The 14,472-nt window shown below is 37.7% G+C and overlaps 1 protein-coding gene across 2 annotated transcripts in view; it reads left to right on the plus strand.

The window, feature by feature from the left end:
- Positions 1–13,972, plus strand: part of LOC117338578 (E3 ubiquitin-protein ligase MARCH1-like) — a 33,502-nt gene extending 19,530 nt beyond the window's left edge. For both annotated transcript variants that reach the window (XM_033899939.1, XM_033899946.1), the window contains exons 3-4: positions 11,487–11,768; positions 12,751–13,972. In XM_033899939.1, the coding sequence (XP_033755830.1) occupies positions 11,487–11,768; positions 12,751–13,140 (672 nt within the window). In that variant the 3' untranslated portion in view covers positions 13,141–13,972. The remainder of the gene's footprint in view (positions 1–11,486; positions 11,769–12,750) is intronic.
- Positions 13,973–14,472: the final 500 nt, after the last annotated feature.

Below are 14,472 nucleotides of genomic sequence, written 5' to 3' on the forward strand. Positions count from 1 at the left end.
CTGGAAGCAGGTTGTCTGTCTGTCTGACTAGAATCAGGTTGTCTGTCTGTCTAACTAGAATCAGGTTGTCTTTCTGTCTAACTAGAATCAGGTTGTCTGTCTGTCTGACTGGAAGCAGTTTGTCTGTCTGACTAGAATCAGGTTGTCTGTCTGTCTAACTAGAAGCAGGTTGTCTGTCTGTCTAACTAGAATCAGGTTGTCTGTCTGTCTGACTAGAAGCAGGTTGTCTGTCTATCTGACTAGAAGCAGGTTGTCTGTCTATCTGACTGGAAGCAGGTTGTCTGTCTGTCTGACTAGAATCAGGTTGTCTGTCTGTCCGACTAGAATCAGGTTGTCTGTCTGTCATACTGGAATCAGCTGGTCTGTCTGTCCGACTAGAATCAGGTTGTCTGTCTGTCTAACTAGAATCAGGTTGTCTGTCTGTCTAACTAGAATCAGGTTGTCTGTCTGTCCGACTAGAATCAGGTTGTCTGTCTGTCATACTGGAATCAGCTGGTCTGTCTGTCATACTGGAATCAGCTGGTCTGTCTGTCATACTGGAATCAGCTGGTCTGTCTGTCTAACTAGAATCAGGTTGTCTGTCTGTCTAACTAGAATCAGGTTGTCTGTCTGTCATACTGGAATCAGCTGGTCTGTCTGTCATACTGGAATCAGCTGGTCTGTCTGTCAGTGCATCAGGATTTTGTACAGACAACAACAGTTTTCTTTCAAACGTTTCGAAACATTGTTATCCCACACTGAATTTGTTCAATATTATAACAAAAATTTTATTGATAGATAAAAGCAATTATTTTTCTTCAGAAACTTAATTCATAACATATTATGTACAACATTTTTAGGTCACCTGAGACGAAGTCTCAAGTGACCTATTCTAATCGCCTTTTGTCCGTCGTCATCCGTCGTGCGTCCGTAAACTTTTTACATTTTCGACTTCTTCTCCAAAATCACTGAACAAAATTCAATGAAATTTGGCAGAAAGTTTCTATGGCTAAAGGTCAACCAAAATTGTGAATTATATGGTCCCCACCCCCCAGGGGCCTGAGGGGTGGGGCCAAAAGGGTCAAATTGACTTAAACTTCAAAGATCTTCTTCTCTACTCTCAGATATGGTGGAGTCAAACACTCTTTATAGATGAAAGGGTCTTGTGGTGCTTTACCAAAATTGTGAATTGCATGACCCTGGGGTTATATATATAGTTTATATAGAGAAATCACATTTTTGACTATTATTTATTGGATTTGTATTGGAAATTTTTCTTATCTGGTTAATATTATCAGTGTTGGATAACTCTTTGATAGTATGCATATGTTGGCCCTGACTGACCCCCAGGGGCTGATGGGCGGGGCTAAAAAGTATCAAATTGACTGAAATTTCAAAAATCTTCATCTCTACTCTCTTATTTGGTAGAATCAAAAACTCTACATAGATGGAATCTACATAGATGGAAGGTCCTTATGATGCTTTACCAAAATTGTGAATTTTATTACCCTGGGGTTTCATGTTTGCCCCCTGGGGAGGGGGTTAACTTTACTATAGTTTATATAGGGAAATCACATTTTTAGGTCACCTGAGACAAAGTCTCAAGTGACCTATTCTAATCCCCTTTTGTCCGTCGTCGTGCGTCGTGCGTCGTCCGTCGTGCGTCGTCCGTCGTGCGTCCGTAAACAATTTACATTTTCGACTTCTTCTCCAAAACCCACCAACCAAATTCTATGAAATTTGGCAGTAAGCTTCTATGGTTAAAGGTCAACCAAAATTGTAAATTATATGGTCCCCACCCCCCAGGGGCCTGAGGGGCGGGGCCAAAAAGGGTCAAATTGTGTAAAACTTCAAAAATCTTCTTCTCTACTCTCAGATATGCTGGAATCAAACATTCTTCATAGATGGAAGGGTCTTAAGGTGCTTTACCAAAATTGTAAATTTCATGACCCAGGGGTTTCACGTTTGTCCCTGGGGAGGGGCTAAACTTTACTATAGTTTATATAGGGAAATCACATTTTTGACTTTAATTGATTTTATTTCTATTGGAATTCATTCTAATTTTGTAAACATTGTCAGCATGGGATGACAGTTTGATGGCATGCACATGTTGGCCCTGACTGACCTCCAGGGGCTGATGGGCGGGGGCTAAAAAGGGCCAAATTGACTAAAACTTCAAAATCTTCTTCTCTACTCTCAGATATGCTGGAATCAACACTCTTTATAGATGGGTCTGGTGATTACAACAATTTGTTTTCTAACTAGGTTCAGTTTCCCTGGGGGCTGACTAAATTCAGGTTGTTTATGTTGACTAGATCAGGTTTGTTTAATTATTTATTTATTGAATTCATTCTTTTGTTTGAATCAGGGTGTCAGTTTGATGAATAGGTTTGTCTGCTAACTGGACCAGGGCTTGTGGCTGTGCTAAAAAGGCATGTCTGATGTTTACAGAATCTTCTGTCTGTCTAATATGTAATCAAATACCTTCTAGTGCCGGATCGATAAGGTCGTCTTTAACTAAAATTTATTTCTACCCTGGGACTAATCAGGTTTGCCTGGGCTAGGAATAAGTTCTATGTTTATATGGAATCAGGTTGTCTGTCTGTCTGACTAGAATCAGGTTGTCTGTCTGTCTGACTAGAATCAGGTTGTCTGTCTGTCTGACTAGAATCAGGTTGTCTGTCTATCTGACTAGAATCAGGTTGTCTGTCTGTCTGACTAGAATCAGGTTGTCTGTCTGTCTGACTAGAATCAGGTTGTCTGTCTATCTGACTAGAATCAGGTTGTCTGTCTGTCTGACTAGAATCAGGTTTTCTGTCTATCTGACTAGAATCAGGTTGTCTGTCTGTCCGACTAGAATCAGGTTGTCTGTCTATCTGACTAGAATCAGGTTGTCTGTCTGTCCGACTAGAATCAGGTTGTCTGTCTGTCTGACTAGAATCAGGTTGTCTGTCTGTCTGACTAGAATCAGGTTGTCTGTCTGTCTGACTAGAATCAGGTTGTCTGTCTGACTAGAATCAGGTTGTCTGTCTGTCTGACTAGAATCAGGTTGTCTGTCTGTCTGACTAGAATCAGGTTGTCTGTCTGTCTGACTAGAATCAGCTGATCTGTCTGTCTAACTAGAATCAGGTTGTCTGTCTGTCTGACTAGAATCAGGTTGTCTGTCTGTCTGACTAGAATCAGGTTGTCTGTCTGTCTGACTAGAATCAGGTTGTCTATCTGTCTGACTAGAATCAGGCTGTCTGTCTGTCTAACTAGAATCAGCTGGTCTGTCTGTCTAACTAGAATCAGGTTGTCTGTCTGTCTGACTAGAATCAGGTTGTCTGTCTGTCTGACTAGAATCAGGTTGTCTGTCTGTCTAACTAGAATCAGGTTTCTGTCTGTCTAACTAGAATCAGGTTGTCTGTCTGTCTGACTAGAATCAGGTTGTCTGTCTAACTAGAATCAGGTTGTCTGTCTGTCTGACTAGAATCAGGTTGACTGTCTGTCTAACTAGAATCAGGTTGTCTGTCTGTCTGACTAGAATCAGGTTGTCTGTCTGACTAGAATCAGGTTGTCTGTCTGTCCGACTAGAATCAGGTTGTCTGTCTGTCTGACTAGAATCAGGTTGTCTGTCTGTCTGACTAGAATCAGGTTGTCTGTCTGTCTAACTAGAATCAGGTTGTCTGTCTGTCATACTAGAATCAGCTGGTCTGGTTGTCAGTGCATCAGGATTTTGTACAGACAACAACAGTTTTCTTTCAAACGTTTTGAAACATTGTTATCCCACACTGAATTTGTTCAATATTATAACAAAAATTTTATTGATAAAAGCAATTATTTTTCTTCAGAAACTTAATTCATAACATATTATGTACAACATTTTTAGGTCACCTGAGACGAAGTCTCAAGTGACCTATTCTAATCGCCTTTTGTCCGTCGTCGTCCGTCGTGCGTCCGTAAACTTTTTACATTTTCGACTTCTTCTCCAAAATCACTGAACAAAATTCAATGAAATTTGGCAGAAAGTTTCTATGGCTAAAGGTCAACCAAAATTGTGAATTATATGGTCCCCACCCCCCAGGGGCCTGAGGGGTGGGGCCAAAAAGGGTCAAATTGACTAAAACTTCAAAAATCTTCTTCTCTACTCTCAGATATGGTGGAGTCAAACACTCTTTATAGATGAAAGGGTCTTGTGGTGCTTTACCAAAATTGTGAATTGCATGACCCTGGGGTTATATATATAGTTTATATAGAGAAATCACATTTTTGACTATTATTTATTGGATTTGTATTGGAAATTTTTCTTATCTGGTTAATATTATCAGTGTTGGATAACTGTTTGATAGTATGCATATGTTGGCCCTGACTGACCCCCAGGGGCTGATGGGCGGGGCTAAAAAGTATCAAATTGACTGAAATTTCAAAAATCTTCATCTCTACTCTCTTATTTGGTAGAATCAAAAACTCTACATAGATGGAAGGTCCTTATGATGCTTTACCAAAATTTTGAATTTTATTACCCTGGGGTTTCATGTTTGCCCCCTGGGGAGGGGGTTAACTTTACTATAGTTTATATAGGGAAATCACATTTTTGACTATTATTAGCTCACCTGGTCCGAAGGACCAAGGTGAGCTTATGCCATACCGTGGCGTCCGTCGTCCGTCGTCCGTCCGTCGTCCGTCCGTCCGTCCGTCCGTCAACAATTGACTTATTTGACTTCTTCTTCATAACCGCTGATTGGAATTTCACCAAATTTGGTCAGAAGCATCCCTATGGGTAGGGGACTCAAAATTGTACAAATGATGGGGCTGATCCCCTGGGGGCCTCTGGGGCGGGGCCAAAAGGGGTCAATTTAGCTATTTTGATATAAACGACTTCTTCTCTGAAACCAAGCAATGGATATCGCTCATATTTGCTTGGTAGCATCACTATGGGGTGGGGATTCAAAATTGTACAAATGATGGGGCTGACCCCCTGGGGGCCTCTGGGGCGGGGCCAAATGAGGTCAATCGGGCTATATTGATATAACCGACTTCTTCTCTGAAACCGAGCATTGGATATGGCTCATATTTGCCTGGTAGCATCACTATGTGGTGGGGATTCAAAATTGTACAAATGATGGGGCTGATCCCCCAGGGGCCTGAGGGGCGGGGCCAAATGGGGTCAATTGGGCTCTATTGATATAAACGACTTCTTCTCTGAAACTGAGCAATGGATATCGCTCATATTTGCCTGGTAGCATCACCATTGAGTGGGAACTCAAAATTGTATAAGTGGTGGGGCTGACCCCCGGGGCACTGAGGGGCAGGGCCAAACAGGGTCAATTTGGCTAAATTGATATAAACAACTTCTCCTCTGAAACTATGCAATGGATATCTCACGTATTTGCCTTGTAGCACCTACTTGGGGTAGGAATTCAAAATTGTACAAATGGTGGGGCTAACCCCCTGGGTGTCTTAGGGGCGGGGCCAAAAAGGGCCAGTTTGGCTAGATTGATATAAACGACTTCTCCTCTGAAACTAAGCAATGGATATCTCACATATTTGACTGGTAATATCCCCTTGGGGTAGGGATTCAAAATTGTACAAATGATAGGGCTGACCCCCCTGAGGGCTGAGGGGCGGGCCAGAAGGGGTCAATTTGCCTAAATTGATATAAACAACTTCTTCTCTGAAACTAAGCAATGAATAAATATATATCGCTCATATTCGCCTGGTAGCATCCCTTGAGGTAGAGATTCAAAATTGTACAATTGGTGGGGCTGACCCCCGGGGGGCCAAAAGGGATCAATTTGGCTAAATTGACATTTTTAGAATTTCAATGAAAACAATGTTCATGTAACCATATGAAATACCTATGATATATTGACATAGCAATACCAGTGGCAAATATACTTAAGCATAGTTCTTGTTTCATATATCATGAAACCAGGTGAGCGATACAGGCCCTCTGGGCCTCTTGTTTGTTGGATTTGTATTGGAACTCATTCTAACCTGGTCAACATTATCACCATAGGATAACATTTTGATGGTATGGAAATGTTGGCCCTGACTGACCCCCAGGGGCTGATTGGCGGGGCTAAAAAGGGTCAAATCGACTGAAATTTCAAAAATCTTCTTCTCTACTCTCATATTTGGTAGAATCAAAAAATCTCCATAGATGGAAGGGTCTTATGGTGCTTTACCAAAATTGTGAATTTAATGACACAGGGGTCTCGCGTTTTGCCCCTGGGGAGGGGGTAAACTTTACTATAGTTTATATAGGGAAATCACATTTTTGGCTATTATTTGTTGGATTTGTATTGGAATTTATTCAAACCTGGTTAACATCATCAGCGTTGGATAACAGTTTGATAGTACACATATGTTGGCCCTGACTGACCCCCAGGGGCTGACGGGCGGGGCTAAAAAGTGTCAAATTGACTGAAATTTCAAAATCCTATTCTCAATACCTATATAAGATAGAATCAAAAACTTTTCATAGAAGGAATGGTTTGCTGGTGTTTTACTTGAATTGTGAATTTCATGACCCTGGGGTTTCACATTTGCCCCTTGGGAGAGGGTAAACTTTGCGATAGTTTATATAGGGAATTCATATCTTTGACAAGCATTTGTTTTATGTCTATTGGAATTCATTTTAACTTTCTTAAAATTATCAGCAAGGGACGACAGCTTAATATGCACATGTTGGCCCTGACTTTCCCCAAGGACTGATGGGTGGGGCCAAAAAGGGTCAATTAAATTAACTGAAATATTTCAAATCTCAGGTGACCGTTAAGGCCCGTTGGGCCTCTTGTTAGACATAATTGACATTTGTGACTTTGTACTTGTGTGTTGAGGCAGTACCTACATGTATCAGTATTTCATATTTGATATAAGACACAACTTATAAGCATTGTTTTTTAACCCTGATTTTTGGGTCCGAAATTCAGACCATTCCCATTGTAAAATTATATGGGATTATTTTCCAAATTTTAAATCTGAAATTCCTGTTTTTGAATTTACATGTAGAACAATGTATATGAAAAACAAAAGGTTAAGTTAAAGTTTATATTGGAATAAGCATCTAAGGAATGACTCAATTGTTCTGTTCACTTTTATAAAGTGCAACAAAACAAAACTCAGTCGCTTGATAAACTACCTGTTGTTGTATATTAGTGTTAACGTTGCTAGCTTGTTCAGTTTATTAAGCAAGTATTTTCCAATTTTTCCTAAACCACACTAAATGTCCCAATAGCAAGGACCCTCAGGACCAACATCCCAAAAAGAGTTATTATTATGCTTATTACTCTTAGTTGGATTTTATTAGGGATCACAAAATAGGTTGCATTTTACATCTGTAGCTGGACATGAATTGAAATATATTTATAGGTACGTGTACACAAAATGATTATTTAAGCATGAAATTAAATTGAATCATAAACTGGAATTGCGGCTTAAGAATAGAAAATGCTTTGTTCTGATTGGCCACGCCCGTTATTCAGGTAAAGTTTACCTGTTGAATATATGAAATGGTGTGTCGTCTAGTGTTACATATGCACTGAATATTAGCATTGATTTTGTCATCAAGTGTTTAATTAACCAAATCTTTTTTTCGTGTCCGATGTGAATGTTTTGAAATAGATTTCAGATATAGAATTTCTTAAGTCTTTATATGTAAGTATTGTTCATAAGCAATGATTATTGATAGAAAAATCGTTCAAATTATACATCATTGAAGAAGCAGCCCTGTCGGACACCAGCAGTAAAAATATAATGATAAATACAATTGCATTTCTGAAGAAGTGGAACAAACTTCAGTCAAGTCAGACTTGACCAAATGTTACTCATGTGAAAATTATAGCCAAATTGTGTTAGAATTTTTCGTTTGTTACTTTTTTAAAATTAAATATGTAAGTTGCAGGAGCATCATTTTTATTTGAATATTTAGGGGGCTCATTTGAGGGTAAATATGGTACTAAACCATTCTACCTTAAGGGGAGTCCGGGGTAATATTTGAGGATAAATACGGTATATAAAAATTCATGTTGGTAATAATACACTTGAATGAAAATGCTAAATAAGTAAACATATATATACATGTAAATAAACCTGTATCTGTTTCTCCTTCTTCTTATCATGGCCTAGGCATTGGATTTATGCCTTTAATTAGGGGAGGGTCTGAATACCGGATTCATGAAAATGAATTATGAAAATATTGTACATGATAAAAGGAAAGATACCACTGGTATCAGATTGATGAAAAAGTGGATTTTGTTGTTCTAAGTCACAGTTCAGTCATAAATATATAAAACCATGGCGTTTTATCTTCGGTGTATTTGTATAAAATAGTGGTCAAGATTTAAACTGACCGATAATCCTATCTGCGTCCAGTAAATCGTCAGTCGTATGTCTATGTACTTGACCCCTAGTATCAAGGACATTTAGAAAATGCAGTACATGTAGTTTGATTCTGAGTGTTGTATATTTTGAAAATTATGATCTGACATTTTTCAAAATATTTTACGACATATTGGCAAGTGGCCAGGTGTAGATTTCTTTTATATAAGAGACATTCTGAGGTAAGGCTATAAGATAAGTATTAAAACTTATGAAGTAGATAGCAACCAATCCATGTAGATTATTCTACCTGTTAGGTATATACATATATCTCATTAGCATGCAGTCCATGATTGCAGGTTTCTAATTCAAAATTTATGCAAATACTTGCAATCAATATCTTATATCGGATTTTGATTTACATTTGATTTTAATTTCAATCGTGTATTTACTGATTAGGAAGTCTCTACCAAAAAAAAAGTGTTTATTTTGAGAACACCTCAGAAATGTGATATATGCCGTGTGGTTTTTTGGAGTTTTATTTTACACGTACACATATTTTCTTCACCCGGATTTCTTTTCTATCAAAAGAGAAAGATGATGAAGTATACTATGTTCTGGAACGAACCAGTTACAAATGTTTTAATTTATTCGGAGCGATCACGGCAAAACGACGTACAACCCTTGCAAGTCCAGGTCGGTAAAATGTTTGAATGATAATTTGAAATGTTTATTCGATTTCATTTAGATGACATGCTTTGAATTACCATTCCGGTTTTCCTTTTCAACAGGCAATAAGCTCATACCTAGGATAAGTCCATACCTGGAATAAGTCCATACAGGAAATAAGCCAATATAATTCTCAGTAAAAATAAGCTAACATGTGCTACATGTATGATGGAATTTGTCACAGTGGTAATATTATTTTTTGTATGTTTTTCAATTTCAGAGTCTACTGGGCTAAACATGCACCTACATTTCCACTTATTTTCATATTGTGATTTCTAATTTTAAAACCATACCTATAATATTTTAAAAAAAAAATTTGTTAATGAAAAATAGATTAAAGGTTAGCTTGATATGTTTTAAACCCTGATAGTCTTATTGCACAAACTTAAAAAACCTTTGTACATTATCAGTTCACAGAAAATTTTTCAAGTTTTGGTTTTGATTTTCATTTCGATATTTTCTAGCAATTCAACTTGATAACAAAGTATACGATTGTGATCTAGACTCTGAAATATTTTTTATATTTTTTTATCAAACTTTGCATATATATAAGTTAGTCTGCATATTTTGTTACTGTGCAATAAATAGACTTTTCATTTAATTGTGACTGACATGTTAATTAAAACTGATAATTCTAGTTCTATATATGTGAATGTGTTATACATATATCAACATATACAATGTTATAATTGACAATAAAGCTATTCTCTGAGTATTTATTTTTGTACAGTATTTAATGATCACAAATACAAGATTTATAGCGAAATTAAATCTCCCGGAAATATTACCAAGATATCATGTCTGTCTAATTCTCATTGACCGTCACACTAGGATGTAACGTAAACATTCAAGGTCATGAACATGATATAAGGAGACACCACAGGCTTCATTGTGCTTGACACATCTCCATTGATGTCTGCGGGATAAAATGAACATCATGTGGTGCTACAATACCATATTTATCCTCAAATAATTCCCTTTCCTAAGTGTTAAACTGGGGAGGGCTTATTTGTGAATCACTCTAGCTTACTATTACTACTGGTGCTTATTTGTGGGTAAGGACTTATTTAATATTTGTGAACAGGGACTAATTTGTAAGCAGGGACTTATTTGTGGACAGGGGCTTATTTTTGGACAGGGACTTATTTGTGAACAGGGACTTATTTGTAAGCAGGCATTTATTTGTGGACAGGGGCTTATTTGTAAGCAGGGACTTATTTGTTGACAGGGAATTATTTGTATGCAGGGACTTATTTGTTGACAGGGAATTATTTGTAAGCAGGGACTTATTTGTGGTCAGGGAATTATTTGTAAGCAGGCACTTATTTGTGGACAGGGGCTTATTTGTGGGGAAGGACGTATTTCCGTACATAGGCTTATTTGTGGACAGGGGTTTATTTGTGGGGAAGGACTTATTTCTGTACATGGGCTTATTTGTGGACAGGAGCTTATTTGTGGATAAGTATGGTGGTATTTATATCGGATTATGTGTTTAATGGACTTGTATATGTTACATTTTTCCTATTTCCTAGAGTACATTACCACTGTTAAACTTCATTAAGGTACCTGAGTAAACAGAATACATGTATCAAGTAAATCGGTAAAAATTCTAGGACAGGACAGTGGTAATTGTTAATTCAAGTTGTCTTTGTTTTCAAGTTAAGTGTAGGATTTCTTTTTTGAGAAATTGAAAAAAAAAAAGAAGATTATCAATCCATTTATGAAGAACGGTTTATGTAAGAAAAAATACATATGTTTAGGGGCCGTGCTGGCCGAGTGGTTAAGGTGTCCGAACACTTTATCACTAGCCCTCGACCTCTAGGTTGCGAGTTCGAAACCGACGTGGAGCAGTTGCCAGGTACTGACCGTAGGCTGGTGGTTTTTCTCTGGGTACTCCGGCTTTCCTCCACCTCCAAACCTGGCACGTCCTTAAATGACCCTGGCTGTTAATAGGACGTTAAACAAAAACAAACAAAGCTTACATTTATCAAGTTGATGTAAGTTAAATTTTTTAGTGACAGACCCAATAAAGCTTTCAATGGTTTGAATGGTGATGTTCAAGAATTAATGATTCCCTAGGAATGGAACTACTCTTAAACTTCAAGCTAAACCTAACAGAAGAGGGGCACTACTTTTCCCTCCAAATCAAATTACAAAAATATGGTTACCGTTAGCATTTTTTTTTTTTTTTTTTGCCAGGTCTTATTTGCAAATGCTTTCTTTTAAACTGTAACTGTAATGAAACATTGGCTGTTTTCATGATGCAAAAACCCTAATTATGTTGTACTGTTATACTGTCACAACAAGACAGTATGGCCGATACCTGCATGAGGTTATCTCCCCTTGAAATTGAAAAATGTAATCTTTGGCTTTTGCAATTTGAATCTTGGTGACAGTGAAGATTTCAATCTTAAGTTTTAAGAAATTGTGAAAAACCTTTCCTTTTCCTGATATTCTCCATGTTTTGTGTCTTACAGGAAACTCACCACCTAGAATCTCCGACGCCGAAGCTGTCGGAGCGATGTGAAACCCAGCTGTCCATGATGTCCTCAGGGGGAGACTTATGTCGGATCTGTCAATGCGACATCTTGGATCAGGAAGAAGATTCCCCGCTTGTGGCACCATGTCTTTGTTCAGGAAGTATGAAATATGTCCACCAGGCTTGCCTACAGAAGTGGATAAAGAGCTCGGACAAAACGTCCTGCGAACTCTGCAAATACGAATACAAAATGACCTCAAAGGTCAAACCATTTATACAAGTGAGTATTAGAATAGAAACCCACATACCTCTCAATTGGAAAAAATAAAAGTGTTGGTCAAGTTTGATATTTGTTTCACATCCCAGTGATTTTTAGCCCACATCAGATGGTGTACGTACTATTCAAATCGCCCTGCGTCTGGTCCGTCGTCCGTCCCTCCATAAGCAATTCTTGTTAACGCTATTTCTCAGAAAGTACTGAAGGGATCTTTCTGAAATTTCGTACATAGGTTGCCCTTAGTCCCTAGTTATGCATATTGCATTTTGGAACCAATCTGAAAACAACATGGCCAACAGGCAGCCATCTCAGATTTTGATAATTGAAGTTTGTTATCGCTATTTTTCAGAAGGTACTGAAATGATCTTTCTCAAATTTCATGTGTAGATTCCCCTTGGTCCCTCGTATTGCATTTTGGGACCAATTTAAAAACATGGCTGACAGACAGCCATTATCGCTAAATCTCAAATTTCATATATAGGTTCCCAGATTAGTAAGAGGAAGGGAAAAATAGAGAGAAGATCAATCTGACATGGAACCTATAAAGATATCATTCAATGGTGGGCGCCAAGATCCCTCTGGGATCTCTTGTTTTGGGTGCAAAATATTTGGGGCTGAATATAGGCCCTTTCCCCTAGTGAAATTTTGTTCTCAATTTCATGTTCATTTTTTCCCAATCAGAAATTGTTTAAGTGTCCCTGTATATCAACTGGTATGAAGAAATGTTGATCCAAATTATTTCACGTAATGTTTCACAAGCATATGTAATAATGCCAGTAGATTCTATTTATTGAAGCTAAATTACACATAGAACGAGATCTGTTGATAATATTTCTTCAAACAACAACATGGTACCTTCCCAAAAGAAAAGGTACGGCCTTGTTAAATAAGGGTAAGAAAATCACTGCATCCTGTGAAGGACCGTAATTTGACAAAATTTCTTATTCTGTTTAAAATAAGTTTTGTTTCCTGTGATTTTTTTCAGTGGGAAAGGCTCCACATGTCGACAGTGGAGCGAAGAAAGATTACTTGTTCTGTCACATTCCACGTGGTGGCGATAACGTGCGTCATCTGGTCACTTTACGTGCTCATCGATCGGACAACAGAAGAGGTTGAGGCCGGAGCACTGGACTGGCCGTTTTGGACCAAACTTATTGTGGTGGCCATCGGGTTTACTGGGGGCCTTGTTTTCATGTATGTGCAGTGTAAAATGTATGGACGACTTTGCCAGAAGTGGAAGGCTTATAATCGTGTGATTTCCATAGCCAACGTCACAGACAGTGAACGTATCAAAACTATTTCTCATGAGCAACAGGAGAAAAAACCTGTTGAGGACAGCAGTGTGATTTCCTCAGGTGACATGGAACTTGTGTGAATATGACCCCTAAGGGGACTGAGAAATTTTTCCCGACTGCAACCTGTGATTAAAATTCACAGTCTGGTAAAGACAGAATAGTTATTCCCTCTCAAAATCAGTTTCAAACAAATCTTTTTCCTTTTCTCAGTGCTTTTTTTGAAGAAAGGAAGGAGACCAACCTGGTATTTATATGTGGGTGAACTCGAGGAACTTTAACATATGAACTATATATAACCCGTTGATTTGTTTTTCTTTCTTTAAATTGTTCCTACAAATGCTCAAGGAGCATGCATGCAGACTATATCATTATTATGAATTTTGGAAAATAGATAGTAAAAATTTGCTTCATAGGAAATTTTGAAAAGTCCTTCATCATATCAGTTTGACATGATCAATTTCACAGTTGCTTCAACAGTGCTAAAATCCAGTGTCTAGAAGAAAAATGGTAGTGATGTGATTGTACGAGACCAGCGATCTTTTCATACAAGACACCATTTTATGAGAAGGTGCTTTATTGTAGAGAATGTACAGTACATGTATATCAATTGAGCAGAAGTCGAAAAAATGTAGAAAAAAATATTGTAATCGTCATGTTGCTTTAAAACGGCTCTTCTATGTAATTTGTTTAGTGAAAATCAAAGTTCTAAAGAATCTGTTGCCTGGTAACATTGATTTAGTGTATTTTGTAAAAACAAAAAAATAGGAAATGCACATGCCAATTTGTTTAGCCGCTTGTTATTAGCTCACCTGGACTGAAGGTCCGGTGAGCTTATACCTTGGCGCTGCATCCGTCGTCTGTGAGTAGTATATCTTTGGTCAAAACCATATAGTTGGAAGATTCATCAAAAAAGGAAGAAAAATAATTGTAATGCAACTTGTAACTTTGAATATTTTTGCCATGATTACTGAAATATCCAGGCGAGTGATGCAGGCCTTCTGGGCCTCTATTTTTTTTCTTAGATGGAGGGATATTATGGTATTGATCCAAAATCATCCCTTTCCCGAAATCAATGCCAAGGTGATTTCATATGTAGAATAACTAGAGTGATTTCCCCTGGTTGTGAAATATATTTAAAAATCAAAATTAATTTTTTAAAATAAATTGATATAAACACCATTTTATGGACCCACCTTCATTTGGTTAGAGACATAAATGTTATCTTCATCTGTCTATCCTAAACAAATTTGCTTAAGATATTTTAGAGAGTTCCTGATACACTCATTATAGAGATATTTTCCATTTTTTGGTGGCAAATTAAAATGTGCAGTCAAATTGTTAATTTTTTTTTTTTTTGACTTTGCTTAGTTTTGCTTTTATCTTGATATCCATTGAATCAAATCAGGAATGGA

This window comes from Pecten maximus, chromosome 1 (assembly GCF_902652985.1).
Source record: "Pecten maximus chromosome 1, xPecMax1.1, whole genome shotgun sequence".
In the NCBI taxonomy this organism is placed as follows: Eukaryota; Metazoa; Mollusca; class Bivalvia; order Pectinida; family Pectinidae; genus Pecten; species Pecten maximus.